Here is an 18648-nt window from a genome sequence, read left to right as displayed (position 1 = left end):
GATAATAGCATTTTATTTTTTATTTTTTCAGAATAAATATTTTACTAGTATTAATATTTTTCTTTATATTAATATTAAAAACATAAACCAAAAACTAAAAACCAAAATCTAGAACAACCATTCATGTTTTTCAAAAAACTGAAATCTACTGCAAAAACAAAAACCAAAAACTAAAAACCAAAATCTAAAAACTAAAATCTAAAAACTAGCAAAACAATCATCACCATAGATTATAACATTTATATACCATTTATAAAATTTCTTAATATGTTCAGTTGTACGAGTTATACTAGTTATACTCCGTCGAATTAAAGAATGAGATAAGAAAGATCCTATGGTTGTAATTGAAGAAGGAAGAAATGATCATGCAGTTGAGATTAAGAGAGAAGGAGAGATAGATGTAATCGTGTGGCTATGATTAAATCGTAGACAAGATAATCTAACGGCTATGATTGATATTTCATTAATGGCGTTTTCGTAAATATCATATTCTCTTTTTTCTTTATGATCCGACAACTCTAGTTTGAAGAGAAAAAAGAGAATCGAATGACTCATATTGTTATTTCATTAATGACAATATTGTAATTTTCCAATTATTGTCTTATGTAAATTAAAATAGGTGGTCGTAGGTTTTTTCACTCATTTGTCCCATTTGAGATTAAAGTCCACGTTCCATAAAGTCCGTTGATTCTTGCGTTTAAACATAGAAGAAGTCTGGAGACTAGAAGTCTAACTCCTTATTGGACCGTAATACAAAACCAAAAATATTCAGTGGCCCGTTTGGTGCAGAATGAGGATAGACCCATTAATTACTTTGTTCTTACCGAATCACATGGCCCAATATCCAGGAAAAAGGAAATAATCCACCATGTTTCGGTAAGAAGCACGTAATCATATAACGTTTGGTCACTGAATCAGGGAAGCTAATCAGTTCTCCCGTGGAAGGGATCAAAACGTTAACCCAACCTTGTACGGGGATCGAAACAAACCGTCCATGTTAGCGAGGGTTTTGTAGCGGCGTCATGGCATTGTAAATGGACCACATCGATCTCATATGCGTTGTACTTGCTAAAATAATGTCTGCAAAAATTCTAGAAATAGTACACATTTCAACTAGCCACAATGATTAGGGTCGAGGGAAGTAAAAATATAAAGCAAAAAGTTCAAAAGAAGCATGAACAGAGATCCCAATGTATCCATCACAGCCGCACATCTCGAAAATGTAACGCCACGACATCAATCTAAACCGTTAAACTAAACTAACCACTATTTCTGCTATAAAAGTTTCCTTTTCCGCAATTAGCTACATCATTCTGTCGCATTAACACTAGAGAATCCACAAAGACAAGACTCACTTCACTTCCATCTCTGCCTTTGAATCTCCGATGCCGTCAACGACTAGGTGGTGGCCGATCCGCTTGGCTTCATCTGGATCCGAGCCGGGATGGTTTTCAGGAGTTGGTTACGGACGGTGGCGCTGGCTGAGCTGGAGTCGACCGGAGCTGAGTTTCTTGTCCGTGATGGTGGACGACGTTGTGTGGAAAGTAGTGGTGGCGTTCGAGTCTGTGGCTTTGGTCTCGATGCTTGGTTTCTTCTTCCTCTTCTACGGCTGCACCGTCTGAATTTTGAATTTGACTTAGGATTTTGTTTTTATTTATTGCCGTAGAGTTTTGGGATTTCGTTTTTGCTTAATTTTATCTTCCAATTGGTCTGTTTCCACCGTACGCTAGTGGTAAAGCAACGGCGGAGATACTGATGCTGTTGTTCAAGGATGCGCGTGATGCTCACTCGTGACTCGCCGTAGTTTGTTTTAGTTTTGATTTCTCTTTCTGAATGATCATATCATGTCAATGTTTGCCCAAAAAAAGAATGATCATATCATGTTATGTTTGCTCAAAAAAAGAATGATCATATCATGTTATGTTTTGGTAGTTAGTGTTCAAATCCAACAAACCCCCGAAAAGGAAAAATTGTTCATCAATATGATTTCATTTTCTTTTATAAATATTTTAAAAAAAAAAAAATCAAAATAGGAATAGTCTTCGACTTTGAGATATTTGTTAATTTGAAATGGTAATCAAAATTTTATTCAACGATTAGGTAGGAAGTAGGAACCTAATCACTCTTCAAGCAAAAATCAAATGTTAAAAAGGACCACGCGGGAAAAAATACACAAAGTTTGTTTGATTTGGGCTAATGGGCTTGGGCCGTTTAAAACAAACAATTGTGAGTTTCTTCCTCGTTTTCGGTTAAACGACGCCGTATCCATCAGAAACCCCCAAGTCTCTAGCTAAGGAAGAAGACTCGTCGGCGCCTGAGACTGTTGCAAGAAAAAAAAAAAGCTCCGATAATGGCGTGGATGCAAATGATACAGAGCGCGAGATTTCTGAGGAAAACTCAACCTTTTTCGACTCCAAGCCTCGCTAGATTCTATTCAAAACCAGCTCCTTACGCAGGTAACCGACTTTTTCATTTCGATTTTGCTTCTTCGCGTATGTATCGATTCGTTACTTCAGAGCTCCTTAAGCTTCGAATGCTAGTCGAAATAATTAGTGGGTTTTCACTGTTTTCAGTTTTTATAATCAAAAGGAATCATTTTTATCAATCTTGTGTGTATAGTTTCATTTTCATTGATTGTAGTTTGCAGAGACATCTCTTGGATCACATTGGCTTATTGGATTTGATAATTTTGTGATGTTTTTGCAGTGAAGGTTGGGATTCCCGAGTTCTTGAGTGGGATTGGTGGAGGAGTTGAGACCCATGTTGCCAGGCTTGAAACTGAGTTAGGTGATCTTTCGAAACTGCTCGTGACTCGTACCCTCAAGCTCAAGAAGTTTGGCATCCCTTGCAAACATGTAAGTTATCACGTCTCTGTTCTGCTCTGCGGTTTACATAGGATAGGTTTCAGTGGGCGTTTCATTTTATTCTGGTAATAATATATGTTAAGAACGAAATAATCTGATACCTTGAACTTGTTTCCGTTGCGTAATTTAGTGGAGTTAAAGAAAAGAAAGTTAAAGGAGAGAAAAGTTGAGTTCTTGAACTTTTCATGCACGTTATCGTGTAGTCTTGGTAGTGGAGAGTCTCATTGTTATCATTTCAAAAAGCATGACATGTAGGCTCGTACGGAGTTTCTGTCACTCGCTAAGGCATTTCTCTTTTCATGTAAATGTTAATAGGTCCATCAAATGTTTTGATTTGTTTACTTTAAATTCTTCATGTTAGCTATATTTTTGCTTGAATATGATTTTTTTTTTGTTTTGACAATTCTAAATTCTGGTTTTGCAGAGGAAGCTGATACTGAAATACAGCCAGAAATACAGGCTAGGGCTATGGAAACCTAGAGCGGATGCTATAAAGGCGTGATTGGATCGTATTGTGAGTCTCTGTCATGCGTGTGGTTTTGCTACTGGAATGAGTTGTTCTCAGAATGATCTTAAGGCATTGCACTGTTGCCAATCACTTGAAACTCAGTACTTATTTCTCTGTATTTTCATGTACTTTGTTATCTCCATGGGTCTAGAAACAATAAAGCCATGCTTGAAAATCCTAAAGCAGTATGTTTTTGAAGTGGTGGATGTATTTTATTTGGCCTCCTCTCCCTGCATCAAGACTGCCTTCAAAATTCCCTTTTTTACCGTGACAAATATGCTCAGTTTCATTCTAATACTAAATCGCCTGATAGATGATGAAATATTGAAACGTTGCCCACAAGGTTTACATGATATGAGAGTCCAGTCTTGTGTGTTCGATTTGGGCTTGGTTCAAGTTATGACTTCGTTGAGCTCAAGGGTCTAGTTTACGTATAAACTTTTAGTTCCTGGGGCTCACAAATTGATTGGTGTCTCTAGTCACGGGCGTTCGGGGCCGTCGTCGGTTCCATTGATTCAGATTTTTGAATTTTCGATGTTATACTCATAAGTCCCGTTAGGATTTTACTAATTATTGGGTTGAATTAAGTTTGGTTCCTTTCGGGTTCGGTTCGAATCGGATTGCAATGACAAATTTTTTTGAGAAAATGACTAGGATAGCACTAAAAAAGTTTTTGTCACAAATATAGCCTCTAAGAATAAAAATGACCAAAATAACACTTAATGTTTTATCAAAAGAGATAAATATACACTTATATCCCAATGGTAAATTAATTTAGACATTAGGATTTCAAGTTAAAGGGTGGGGTTTAGGATTTAGGATTTAGGGTTTAGGGTTTAGAGTTTAGGTTTTAGGGTTTAGAGTTGGGGAGTGGGGTTTTGGGATAAGATTTCAAATTTTGAAAAATAAATAAAATTTAAATTTTTCAAAAGATAAAATGCTATTTTGGTCATTTTAGTTTTTGAGGGCTATTTTGTGACATAAACTTAGAAATGTGCTATTTTAGAGATTTGCCCAATTTTTTTTCAAAATATAGAAATTATTAACAAATTTAACTAAACATTAGTTAAACTATCTAAATTAACTAAAACATATATACTTTAAAATATCTAAATCACCTTAACATATATAAAAACATTAACGTATTTAACTAATTTCAGATATCTTAGAATCCTAGTTTGGATTTCGGTTTGGTTCGGGTTATAGTAAAACATCCAAATACTAAGTTCATAAGTCCCATTAGGATATTTTTTTTATAACATTTATGGGTTAGATAGGCATTTTGGGTTGGGGTAAAAACACCCAGGGCCTATGTGTCTCAGTTGTTAAAAACCTAACCATTGTCCAGTTTTGTCTTCGTGGTCAACCAAGAGACTCGATCCACCAAGTGTCTTAGGCATATTTTACAAGTCGTTTACCATATCCACCAATCTAATCTTTGATTTCTGAACTTTCTGTAGAAACAAAAAAAGGATACAAAAGTTATCAATCTATTTTGATGTTATCTCCACTCAAAGAAAGAGACTGCTAATTAGGGTTTGACTAACACAGGTTACTGTTGTGACAGTTTTAAACGTTATTAAATATTTCGTACTACCGATACATTAGTTGACAATTAGCGCGATTACGAGATAATTACGATTGGTTGACTATTAAACGAAGCAGTGGTTTAGTAATAAAAGAACAATATTACTGTTTTAAGGTTTTTGCACACTGATTAAAGAATTACAAAATTTTATTCAATATGAAAACAACAATAAGTACAAATAATTCAACAAATAAAAAATCATATTGCGGAATACAAATAATAAAAAACATAAAATTGCATTTACTTTTTACATGAAAATTTGAAAACATCACTTAAAATGAAACAAAAAATTTCTCTTAAAACACCACTTAAAGTGATACGGAGGGAGTAAAACTTTATTTAATGATATAAATATTAAAAATCATATTATTGTAACTAATGTAAAAATATTATTTATAAATTGTATTATTAATTTAAAAAAAAAATATTTTTGGGTTTATATATTAATATCTAAAACTTGAATCAAATACTTTTGTTTTGCAGTTTTATAATATAAATATAATATATATTTTTGTTTATATATTTATATAGTTTTTAAAAACAATATTTTTAGTTATCCTCTAGCAACCGCAAACGATAGCTAAAATCAATTTTTGATCTTTAGAGGTTTGGAAAGGTGCATATCGTTTTACAGCTTTTTTTTTGGTAATTATTGTAAAATGCCAAAAACAGCTACTTTGCGTGTGCCACAAAACAAGTCCTTACTAAATTTGGTTCCATCATATCTTCCCACATAATATTTTTATATTGTAGTAATTTCTGAATTGTTGTAATACAATCTCCTAGACTATATTTGCGAAGTGATTTTACAACATGTCATCTCTACAATCAATTTCACAAAACAAATATGACATGGCTACTGAAATTGATGACATGGCTTCTGAAAAAATATGACATGGATAATTTTATTTAATGTTGATTTATATTTTTGGCAAACTTATTAGAATATGATAATAATTCATATATTACATTTAATATTGATATTTCTTTTTGGTAAACTTTTTTTTAAATATGGTAATAACTCATACATCAAATTTTGAAATATTATTACTTTTGTATAATTATACAATTTGTATTACCAAAGCTTTCAAAAATTACTATAATTTTTTAAAAAAATTAAATATCTAATTGTAAGATCATTAGTTTCTTATATATCTACAAATTTTATAAATATTGTTTATGCTAAATTTTTGATAATTATACAATTTTATATCATTTTTATTAGTTTTATACAAATTGATTTAATATATATCAAATCTATATTAAATATTAGTAAGAAAATAGGAAAATCTATAATATTTAATAAATTTTATTTTTAAATATAAGTTAGATTTAAAAAAATTCTTACTGCACATGGTGCAGGAAAACACCTAGTTAACCAAAAATCAAACGTGATTTTAAGAATTTTAACTGTAGTAGTATTTTATATATAGAAAATAAAAATACATATTATTTATAAATGTCTTGTGTTATTAAAACTTTGATTGGGCTATATATGTATTAGAATTTTCAATATTTGATAATATTTTGTGGCATTTAATCAAATAACATGGTAAACCTTGACCTAGATTTTTATCAGTTTACTCTGAACATATGTCTTTTTTTCTTTATAAAAATAAATATTGTGACAATTTATAAAATTAACTATGTCGTGACAATGCATAAAATCAACCATATTGTGACAGCTACATTAATGGTTAAATAGCATTGTATAAATGTAAAAAATCCAATATAAATTCTCACCATATCAGTTCAGTTATTTGTTGTCACACTTTTAAGATACTAAATCTTAATTAAAAGTGTGACGACAAATAACTGAACTATATAATTGTTGTCACCATATCAGTTCAGTTATTTGATGCCGTAAGATAATTAAAAAAAAACCTAATTGGAATTAGAATTCTTATTATTATACTAATTTTTTTTTTCTTAAGATGAATGAAATTAGAATTCTTATTTTTTATTTATTCTGTAAAATTATTATTATTATAAATTTGTTTTGTTTCTATGAATATGTTGTTAATATATCTATATAATACTAATCTACAGTTAATGTACACCAATCATGCTTTTAAAAAATATATTGCTATAATCTTACAATTTTACAGCAATAAAATCTACAGTTACATCAAAAAGTCTACAACATTTATTCTAGAGCAAAAAAAATTAAAGCTACAAACATTATCAATCATGCCTTAAAATGTTAAAATTAATTTAATCAATTTTGTTTTAAAAAAATTGTTTCTCGATCTACACACAATTCGAAAAGATATTCCCACATTTAAATATTTATTTTATATTTTTGTTTTGAAAAAAGTAATGAAAATTCTTTTAAAATTCCATATAAAGTGTCATTTATCTTACAACTCAATTTTCAAACATGTTTATTGTTTGGTTCAGTCCATTTTATCGATTAGTGAGATAGTAAATTTGTTGCCTTATGAACTTCAACAAAGAAATATTCTTCTTTTTTTTCTGAACAAAGAGAAATATTTTCATTCATGTACAATAAATGTGGTAAATCTTTATGACAATATATAATAATATTTTATTTCCATTTTGGATAATAAAATTGGAACAAATGTTGCAATAAATCTGAGAGTCTTAGATTTGAAACCTGATAGGAAATAATTTATCATTTGCTTGACCAGACAAAGACGTAAAATTACTTGTGATAATGATAAGAACTAATTTATCATGTGCTTGACCGGACGAAAACGTGATTGCACTTTAAGTGTTATTGGTTTATATATTTTGATTGATTTAAAAATTCATATAGTATTTACAAATTCGAGTAAAATATATGAATTTTCAAATTTTCTCATTAGTATTTACAAATCTGCAAGTTTTTTCTCAGATTTAAATTTTTATATTTTTAACAAAAAAATCTATACAAATCCATTCAAATTCATTATAAAATCATAAAACCAATAACATTTGACTTCAATACGGATTTTAAAATCGTATATCAATAATACTAGATTTAGTTTAGATTTTCGTATCTATTAAAATACACCAACCAATAATCTCTAGTTAGACTTCACTAGAAATACGATGCCAAACTAATTTTCAATACTATTTCTTTTAAGGTTTAGTTGAAGTCTAACTACTCCTTCCGTTCCACAAAGATAGACTTTTTAATATTTTCACACATATTAAGAAAACACATTAAACTACCATAATAAATTTATCATTTTCTGTAATTTTCAATTTTCAATAACTTTTAATCAATAATAATTCAACAAAGTCAATTATTTTTTTTGAAGTTTACAATTTTTTCATAGAAAACATAAAAAAATACATCTTTGTGAAACAAACTTTTATTCTAAAAAGTCTATCATTAAGGAACGGAGGGAGTATAAAAAAAGTTACAAAACAAATATTATAAGTAATAACTAGATTTTGACCCGCGCTTTTAAAGCGCATGTTTATTTTTATTTTTTTTCAATTGACAAATATTTAGTAAATGTCATATTTCATATATTTGTGTTTCATTTGATAAAAAACTATCTTTCTTTATCGTGTTTCATTTTAAATGATTATTTATGTTTAAAAAATTAAACTTTATTTCTTTAATGAATTAAGTTGGTATAACTCTGATAAATTAATTTTATTATGTGGTTAATATTTTTAATAAAAAATTAATATTTTTAATAAAAAAAATTATATACTTTTAATAAGGATTTATACTTTTTAATGAAAAAAATCAATTTTTTTTATGAATGCTTAAATTATATTAAGAAAAAAAAAAAATAATTTAGAATGGTTAAAAAAAATTATTTGAATTTGGACTCAATGGCCCAAAGGAAAAAAAAATGTGAGAATTGGATCTGATTTCTTAATCGATCCAAATGAACCAAGAGAGATCTGATGTGGACAGTGGGCTGGATCCGAAAAAAATGACCCAATATAAATGTGTTATTAATATTACTTGATTGACCTTAATGAAACATGCAATGTTAGTAAAGAAATGACATGTTAAGGTAAAAAGGACAATAGAATTCTGATTTAATAGTATTGATTAAATTGTCGAGGATAGGTGAACTTCTACTCTTAAAGGCACGTGTGTTTTTGTAAATTTTCCACTATTGTAATTAACAACTTTTATACTGAACAAGAAATAATTCAAAATTATCATTTCAAATTAAAAGTAAGAAAATTTACTTGTGTAGAAATAAAATGTCAGAATTCATATGACCTTCAAATTTCATATGCAAAAGTAATAATCCTATCTTAGAGCTTCAAATAAATTGAGATAGGATTATTACATAAGGCATACGTAATCTTACCATGTTATATATTCCTGTAAGTAACATCAGCAGCTGGACAAAAAATTAGGGTTCAAAGAAACGATTGAACTGGAATAATAGTACTAAACTCCAACTGAAAATGATAAAATATTTGAATAGATTCAAAATTTAATGTTAAAAAATAGGAACTGAATCCTATCTAAAATATTTTGGCTACCAAAAATATGTGACTCACACTAATAATAATAATTAAATATATTAATTATTTTTATAATTAATATCTAGAAAATATCTCAAATATCTCAAATATTAAAATTATTTAAAATACTTAAAATATTCAAAGTATCTAAATTTGCTAAAAGTAAATATCTGAAAATAGTAAAATATTCATACCAAAGTATACCTACCAATTCTTCATCTAAATATCTCAACCAAACTAATTTTTATATTAAGTTTAGTTATTTAATGATATTTATTCAAATTTATATTTGTATATTATTATTATTCTTAGATTTTTTTAAATTTAACATATATTTTAATTTTAAATTTCCTTACATAATTTAAATGGATACTCGAATTCAAACTAAACTAACAATGATACAAACCGAATTAAAAATATAAACATCTGAACGGGATTCAAACTCCAAAATTCAAAAAAATTGAAAAGATATCCGAACTGAATCCAAACGAATACTCAAAACACCTACCCTTTAATAAAATGAAATCAGTCCGCAGCATATCAACTAAGCCAAAATTCGATAAATTAAAACGTTGAGTCAATTTAGTAGTAGTAATAAAGAGAAAGTTAGATTCAGAATATATCCTCTATTAAATAGGAAATATACTATTCCACTTAAAGCAACAAAAAAATTCAGCCCTCACCACCGTAATCATATTACAATTAAGAGTCATATTACATTTTTCATCCTCATATACTATTTCATTCTCATCCTCTCAATCTTCTTTCTTCCCTTCGATTTTTTTTCACAAATACGATAAAACTTATAATAAACATGCCTGGTTTGTTCATCTTCATAGCTTTGCTTCTGAGTTCTTGTACTGTATTGTCGACAGCAACTGATCAAACTTGTGGTAACAAAGTGGTAAACACAATCTTCGTTGACCTAGCCGGTTCAGGAAAACACAGAACCGTTCAATCTGCCATTGATTCTGTTCCTGAACCCAATTCTCAATGGATCAAAATCAAAATAAAAGAAGGTGTCTACGTGTAAGTAAAGACCAAACTCGATACAGTTTTTTTTAATATATTTATTCTAGTTTTCGAACGCAACGTTCTTAACCGCGGTTTTATAACGTTTGATATTTCCTAGATTTCCATTTATTAAATAAAACTTTAATACGTTTAGCTTGTCCGCTTGATCTTCTTCCCTTAAAACGTTTTGGAATCCTGGTTAATAGCAAAGTACAATAACGTTTTTAACATATAGTTTTGTGATGATGAACCAGAGAGAAGGTGGAAATACCGTTGACAAAACCGTGCATAATAGTAGAAGGAGAGGGACAAAGAGTCACGACCATCACGTACAATGCTCACGCAGCCACTGATGTCAGCTCCACTTTCACCTCCCACCCATCCCATGTTGTCGTCCGAAACTTAACAATCATGGTTACGTAGCTTCTATACTATCTTTGACTATATAACCTTTTTTTGACGTGACAATATACTAACATGACTATAATTTCATATCTAATATTGGTGGCAGAATTCGTATAATCGTCTGAGTATTCGAAGTAGACCGAGTTGGGTTATAAAGCCAGCGGTAGCGCTTACGGTTTATGGAGATAAATCAGCGTTCTACAACTGCGGTTTCTTGGGGTTACAAGATACGTTGTGGGATGTTCAAGGCAGACATCTCTTCAAAAACTGTTACATCGAAGGTGCTATTGATTTCATTTTTGGTAGTGGCCAATCTATCTACGAGGTATGCATATATACCTAATCTCTCTCTACAATCATTGACTTAAATTAGAGTGCTTTTTGCTACTATTGTTATAGCATGGCCGCATAAACCGCACTTTATCACTATTTACACAAGAATTGTTACATTCACACAAAACAATCTTTTCATAAAGCCTTTTTGGTTGATAGCAAAAGTAAAAGCAGATCGAAGAACTATTGACCTATTTGCAAGTATAATTATACAATGATTTCTTTATAGAATGATGTGGCATAAACGTGTAATGTTTGTACCACTGTCATCATTCTTTGTTTGTGACACCAAAGATTAAGATACAAGTAAAAGATAGAGGTTTTCTTTTAAGATGGAAGTTTATGTAAAATGTTTTGACAGGACTGTCATATACATGCAACGGCTGGCGTATTGGCACCAATGATGAACCATGGGTTCATAACGGCTCAAGCAAGATGGAGTATAAGGGACCCGAGTGGCTTCGTGTTCCTACGTGGAAGTGTTACAGGGACCATGAATGTATACCTTGGACGAGCCTATGGTCCATTCAGCCGAGTCATTTTCTTCCAAACTGATCTCGCTTCTGTCGTCGTCCCTCAGGGCTGGTTCTCTTGGAACTACGGTGGCCACGAGTAAGCACATCTTTACATATATATATATACCCCGGCCCATTCATTTTCTTTAAAAATAATCATGTTTGTAATTTTGTGTTTAGATCGAGGTTCACGTATGCAGAAGTTGAGTGTAAAGGAGCAGGATCGCATTTATCTGGAAGAGTTACTTGGATTAACAAAGTTGTTTCTTATACGCTCGCTAAGGACCAATTTGCTACCTACTCTTTCATTGACCAAGATGGATGGCTCACTAATATTCCTCCTTTCTAATGAAACTCGCTTTTATTTTGTTGTTGCCAAACTATTTTCTACTCTTGTTGAATAGAATATTATTGTGTTTAATCTTCTTTATACACTGTTATTTCTGTGGACATACTACAATTTATCTCTAAAGTATATGTTGCCTACTAAAACGTTCTCATCGTTTTGTATCGTTCTTAAACTTTATTTATCAGTTGTTGGGCCTCTTTGATATTCTGCAGATTGCTGAGAAATCCCACTGATGAACAACGACGGCTCTTCTTCGTGAATATATTACACTGAAAAGTCTTGTTTAGTTAGTTTCACTTTCTTTTTATATATATGTAAAACATAAGGAGATCATGAATTCATGAGTTATATAACCCCACTAGTGTATAACCTCATGAGTTAATCTTACTTGTATATAAAATCTACCTCAAATATCAGAAATGTCTTATGAACAAAAAAAAAAGGTCTTATGAACATGTCTTTAAAATTTTAGGATCGAAGACAATTTAATAAGAAACTTAACAAAAAGCTTGGTTTAACAATTTAAGGTTGTCGACAAAAAAAAAAAACAATTTAAGGTTGTTTACATATTAGTAACGAAAACTCTAGAGGTAATATGCCAACGTTTTTGATATAAGAAAAGGCAATGTTGTTCTATTTATCTATGTCCCTGACCGGTTTTGTTTGTGAAGTTGATGAAAAAGTCTACTTCTGATTGGAACCGGCTAATCCTAAATTAAATTTCTAAACCAAGAATCGCCACGTTATAAATGATTGAAGCTAAAAGACCATTGACCGTACTAAACCGAACTGAACCACCCAATTTCAACTAGGCCGGTTTGGATTTTCTCGGTATAATATTTTTGTATCTCCAAATGAAAAAGCCCTAGGGCCTCGCCTCGCTCAGATAACAAAAACACCTTTATTTGATGCTCCTCCGTCTCTCGGCTCGCTCTATCCGTCGTTTCACAGCTTCTCACTCTGTCTCTCCGCCACCGTCTCGCTTCACCTCTCTCTCCTCGTTCTGCACCGTTCCATCAATGGCAGCCAGCAATCAAAAGAACGAGGCGTATCTCTCCGCCGTCATCCCCAAGCGCATCACCCTCTTCGAGCAGATCCAAGCCGATCAGCTCGAGAAGCTCAAGTCTCTGCCACACGATCCGATCAAGTAAAAAATCACGATGCGATAACTTATCTATATAACTTTGTTTCAGTTTCTTAAGAGAACGATGTTGTTTTGTGTGTTGACAGGATTACGTTGCCGGATGGGAGCGTGAAGGAAGGGAAGAAGTGGGAGACGACTCCGATGGACATCGCCGCTCAGATTTCGAAGGGTTTGGCTAACTCGGCGTTGATTTCGTCGGTCAACGATGAGCTCTGGGACATGAGTAGGCCGTTGGAAGGGGATTGTAAGCTTGAGCTGTTTAAGTTTGATAGTGATAAAGGAAGGGACACTCTCTGGCACTCTAGTGCTCACATTCTTGGTCAGGTAAAAGAGTGGTTTTTAGTTTGATCTTATTTAATGATTAAATAAGTTTTAAATGATTTGGCTTTACTGTGGATGTTGGTGTGCAGGCTATTGAGCAGGAGTATGGGTGTAAGCTCTGCATTGGACCATGTACAACCAGAGGGGAGGTAAGAGCAGCTTCTGTGTATGTTTTGTTGAGTAGAACAAGAAAGGAGGAAACTTGCTCTTTGTAATACTGTGTGAAGGTGGCTATCGTTGATGTTAGTTGTGGATTGCTATTGCAGGGTTTCTACTATGATGCGCGTTATGAAAATGACTTGGGGCTGAATGACAATCACTTCCCTAACATCGAAGCAGGTGCTGCGAAAGCTGCTAAGGTATTGTTTCTTCGTTAGTCTACTAAGTTTTAATATATGTTGTGAACAAATTGCTTTTTTTTTTAAAAAACCTTTGAAGTAAGAATCGAATGAATAGGTCCACCCAACTTTTAATTCGCATTCTCTTCTATTTACATCTCAGGAAGCGCAACCATTTGAAAGGATTGAAGTGACAAAAGATCAGGCAATGGAGATGTTTTCTGATAACAAGTTTAAGGTGTGTTAAAGCTAGATATTATCATTCATTAAAATTGTTATAATTTGATTTGTGGACTCATACTTCTGCTGTTAATCATCTAGATTGAAATCATCAAGGATTTACCTGCAGACAAGACCATTACTGTCTACAGATGTGGCCCTCTTGTTGATTTATGTCGTGGACCACACATACCAAACACTTCTTTTGTGAAAGCTTTCAAGTGTTTGAGGGTGAGTTACTTTTATATCGCTAGGAATTACTTCTATGCAGATTCTAGTTTTGTTTCTTCTGTTGAGCAAAATATTTTTTTCTCAGGCCTCATCAGCTTACTGGAGGGGTGACAAAGAGCGTGAGAGTTTGCAGAGAGTTTATGGGATATCTTATCCAGATCAGAAACAGCTGAAGGTACCCAATTTCTTTAAAATTATTCTGACTGCCGAGCAGGATTCTGAGTATGCATAATATCGATTGTCTTTGTTTTGGTTGCTGCAGAAATATCTTCAATTCCTAGAAGAAGCTAAAAAGTATGACCACAGACTATTGGGCCAAAAGCAGGAACTTTTCTTTTGTCATCATCTCAGGTTTGTTCAATGTCACCCAACAGTGTTTTCCTCTTCATGTTTCACTCTACTTATATATAATCATTTTGAGCTCCAGCCCTGGGAGTTGGTTCTTTCTTCCACTCGGCACTCGTGTATATAACAAGTTGATGGAATTCATTAAGGAGCAATACTGGAAAAGGGGTTACACTGAGGTTTTTTCTAATCTCTCATCTCATATTTGACATACTTAATTAATTAGGGTCGCTAAATTAAACTTGCACTGGCAGGTCATAACGCCAAATATGTACAACATGAATCTGTGGGAAACTTCTGGACATGCTGCAAATTACAAGGAGAATATGTTTACTTTTGATGTAAGAGTACACGGAAAGCTTAAGAGTCTCGTTGATCCTGACACTTCAGCATGCTTCTCCTTTGAAGCCAATTTTGGCTTAGGTTATATTCTACTCGTGAGTTACGAATGTTCCTTATGCAGATTGAGAAGCAGGAGTTCGGGCTCAAACCTATGAATTGCCCTGGTCACTGCTTGATGTTCCAACACAGGGTTCGCTCATACAGAGGTGCGACTCTGTTCCAGTAGTGCATTTTGATATCATCGCAAAAAGATCTAGGAATGATATTAGTATTTAGTACTAGAAATTAAAGTTCACTGCATAACAGACTATCAAAACTCTAGTGGATGCTCGTTGCTAATTTTACTAGACAAAGAGACTGCTCCAAAGCATAATTTTTGCCTCGTCACAGACGATTTTGATTCCCTTTTACAAATCTTACTAAAGAAGTTGTCAAGTCTATAATTTGTCTTTGCTGACATCTTTTTCGACTTATTTGGTCTGTAGAGTTACCTATTCGACTTGCTGACTTTGGAGTGTTGCACCGCAATGAGGCAAGTGGAGCCCTTAGTGGGTTGACTCGTGTCCGGCGGTTCCAGCAGGTATATCTTATATCCTTGTTTACTTTACCTATTTATTATTTATAGTTCCATGTTCCATATTTGTTGCTGAATACGACAATCGCGAACTTATTTCAGGATGATGCACACATATTCTGTACAGAGGATCAGGTTTGTGATATACTTGTGTCTATGGTGTACCTCCTTTTCCTCCCATTTTGTTTAGGTGAATGTTATCTGTTTGCAGGTTACGGAAGAAGTGAAGGCTGTGTTGGAGTTCATTGACTACGCTTACAAAATTTTTGGCTTTACCTATGAGCTTAAGCTCTCAACGGTACCATATCGGAAAATTCTTCAAATTCTTTATAATGTGCGTTATATGTTCCTATGGCCCATTATTTTACATGTGAATTTAAAATTTCAGAGGCCAGAAAAGTACCTTGGAGATTTGGCAACGTGGGATAAAGCTGAAAATGATCTCAAAGTAGCCCTAGATGCCTTTGGAAAGACATGGCAGGTATGTGCACGTATTGATGAATGAATAAGTTTTATTCACTCGTTTATTCACTCGTCCGCATTTATTCTGAAGTGTATTGTTTTGGCAGTTGAACGAGGGGGATGGTGCATTCTATGGCCCAAAGATAGACATCACTGTCTCTGACGCACTTAATAGGAAATTTCAGTGTGCTACTTTACAGGTTATTGTCCCAAACTCTTTTTTAAGTTTTTTTTTCATCTTATAATCCGTGCATGAATTGACTTGTACGTTTCTTGTTGCCTCATACCAGCTCGATTTTCAACTTCCCGATCGCTTCAAACTAGAGTACTCAGGTGACGACGAAGCGAAGAGGAATAGACCTGTGATGATACATAGAGCCGTGTTGGGATCTGTGGAACGTATGTTCGCCATATTGTTGGAGCACTACAAAGGCAAATGGCCCTTCTGGTTAAGTCCGCGACAGGCCATAGTGTGCCCTATATCGAAGAAGTCTGAGGAATATGCATTAAAGGTTAGATCCGTGGCTACACTCCTTGTGACCTGTGGTTCTTGTCGACTTATCTACAGCTTACAATCTCTGGCTTTTCTCTCGTCTCTTATACATATAAACAGGTGAAAGAACAAATTCATGAAGCTGGCTACTATGTTGATGCTGACATAACAGACAGAAAGATCGATAAGAAGGTAAACAGTTCTCATGTTCATGTTCCAGTTTTGTTTTGTGGTTGGCTGGTTTCCTAATATTTTTGACTTGAGTGATGATTGTAGGTGCGAGAAGCTCAGCTTGCGCAGTACAACTACATACTTGTGGTCGGTGAGACTGAAGCTGCTACAGGACAGGTTAGTGATTGGGGTTATTCAGGGTCTCTGGAGCTTAGCCAATTTTGTTTTGTCTGAACATTTGAAGACCATTCTGATTTGTTGTTCTTTGAAAAAATTGCAGGTGAGTGTACGGATAAGAGACAGTGCAGCCCACTCGGTGAAGAGCATCGACGATTTGCTGGAAGAATTCAAGACCAAGACTGCCGAGTATCAATGAGATGCGACTCTTAAAAAGTTCAAGTTTGATTTTATTCTGATACATACTGTTTTTGTTTCAAATTTTATTTTGCAAAAGTAGAGTAAGACCAGATTGAAGTGTTTACTTATCTTTTGACATTAAACCATATTCTAAAGTTTCATAACTTCTCTAGCGATTTTGCATCCTATTTTTCTCCCTCGGGTGGTTTGTGAAAACTTGTAGCAAATAGTATGCTTAAGGTATTACATACGAATTCCAGGCAGTCTATAAAAATCCAAAAAATATGATATCTTTAATCTTAATTTTATAATTCTTTTAATCAAATTAATTTAAAAACTGGATATTTTTAATCTCTTTTAATAGTCTTTTCTTTTATGTTCTCCAATCTTATGGTTTATTTTGGATTTTTTCCCCTAAGTTTCCGGAGATATTTTCATTTTCCGCCGGCTTTTGTAATCGGAGATATGTTCATTTTTCTCCGTTTTATTGTTGCATTGGTTATCGCAGATTGTTCGACGGATTAAAGAGTAAACCTTTCGAAAGGGATCTTCTCCGGAACAACTCTAACCAAAGAAAAATATATATCTTTATCTAGAGGCAACACAAGTGACTACAACCCGTTGTGATAGAGAAAAGCACTTCGATTGTTAACAAGCGCGAAACAAGAACAGCTTGATATCAATGTATTGTCATCATCCAACCAATATTCGGTATGGATTTCATCATTGATTTTTCTTGTAATTGTAATTATCAGATCATACTTTCGGTCGGGTTAGATTGTTTTCTCAAGAGTTTGTTTTGGCTTTCTTGATGCGATGTACCATATCAACTATTATGTTATTGTCTTTGATAGACAATATTGAATAAAAGAAACCTTAGACGAAAAAAAACAGAACCGAATGGGATTCAAAATTGTTTTAGATATTAGTTAGTTTTTAATAGGGCTGGGCAAAAAACCAGAATCCGAATAACCGAACCGAATCCGAACCAAAAAGTAGTACCGAACCCAAACCGAAACTGATTAAATATCCGAACGGGTTCAAAATTTTGGTATCTAGAGAACCGAAACCGAACCCGTCCCGTACCGAAGTATTTCGAGTACCCGAATATATCCGAAATAGATTTATATACCAAATATATTAATTATTTTTAGGTTTAATGTATATTAAAAACATCAAAAATATATAAGATACTTTTAAGTTGTCCAAAATATATACAAATAGTCAAAAATAAATGTCTAAGATAGCTAAAATATACTCAAAACACCAAAAATACTTGAAATATCTATTGATTCTCTATCCAAATATTCAAACCAAACCAATTTATATGTTAATTTTAGGTATTTTGACATATATTATTTAAATTTTATGTAATATATTATTTTGTTTATAGATTTTGAGTTATTTAAAGTATATAATGAATTTAAAATTTAAAAAATAATTTAAATGGGTCATCCAAACCCGAATCGAACCCGCAAAGATCCGAACCGAACCCGAACCAAAATTTAAAAATACCCGAATGGAGATGAAATCTTTGAACCCGAAAATCCGAAATCCGAATAGACCCGAACCGAACCCGAATGGGTACCCGAACATACACCCCTAGTTTTTAACTTTGTTATCCAA

The 18648-nt window shown here is 32.7% G+C and overlaps 4 protein-coding genes across 4 annotated transcripts; all 4 read left to right on the top strand.

Moving 5' to 3' along the window:
* The first annotated feature begins 1288 nt into the window (after positions 1-1288).
* On the top strand, positions 1289-1920 carry LOC106304849. The gene has a single exon (XM_013741236.1). It carries the CDS (start codon positions 1386-1388, stop codon positions 1620-1622), a length of 237 nt encoding a protein of 78 aa, XP_013596690.1. The 5' UTR covers positions 1289-1385; the 3' UTR covers positions 1623-1920.
* A 334-nt stretch (positions 1921-2254) lies between these two features.
* Positions 2255-3596, top strand: LOC106304689. Its single transcript, XM_013741087.1, has 3 exons — positions 2255-2456; positions 2707-2855; positions 3289-3596. Exons 1-3 carry the CDS (start codon positions 2351-2353, stop codon positions 3364-3366), a joined length of 333 nt encoding a protein of 110 aa, XP_013596541.1. The 5' UTR covers positions 2255-2350; the 3' UTR covers positions 3367-3596.
* Positions 3597-10153: 6557 nt separating this feature from the next.
* Positions 10154-12118, top strand: LOC106305294 (putative pectinesterase 52). Its single transcript, XM_013741675.1, has 5 exons — positions 10154-10438; positions 10678-10837; positions 10935-11153; positions 11523-11773; positions 11857-12118. The coding sequence occupies exons 1-5, from the start codon at positions 10224-10226 to the stop codon at positions 12023-12025; spliced, it is 1014 nt and encodes a 337-aa protein (XP_013597129.1). The 5' UTR covers positions 10154-10223; the 3' UTR covers positions 12026-12118.
* A 769-nt stretch (positions 12119-12887) lies between these two features.
* Positions 12888-17194, top strand: LOC106306883 (threonine--tRNA ligase, mitochondrial-like). Its single transcript, XM_013743661.1, has 20 exons — positions 12888-13172; positions 13256-13493; positions 13580-13639; positions 13757-13849; positions 13992-14066; positions 14150-14278; positions 14364-14453; positions 14541-14629; positions 14706-14802; positions 14878-14964; positions 15087-15171; positions 15451-15545; positions 15642-15674; positions 15751-15837; positions 15928-16020; positions 16109-16201; positions 16292-16513; positions 16615-16686; positions 16771-16842; positions 16946-17194. Exons 1-20 carry the CDS (start codon positions 12934-12936, stop codon positions 17039-17041), a joined length of 2145 nt encoding a protein of 714 aa, XP_013599115.1. The 5' UTR covers positions 12888-12933; the 3' UTR covers positions 17042-17194.
* Positions 17195-18648: the final 1454 nt, after the last annotated feature.

This window comes from Brassica oleracea, chromosome C7, assembly GCF_000695525.1.
Source record: "Brassica oleracea var. oleracea cultivar TO1000 chromosome C7, BOL, whole genome shotgun sequence".
Classification (NCBI taxonomy): domain Eukaryota; kingdom Viridiplantae; phylum Streptophyta; class Magnoliopsida; order Brassicales; family Brassicaceae; genus Brassica; species Brassica oleracea.
Note: the sequence above shows the minus strand (reverse complement) of the source record. Positions and strands in the feature narration are given on the sequence as shown.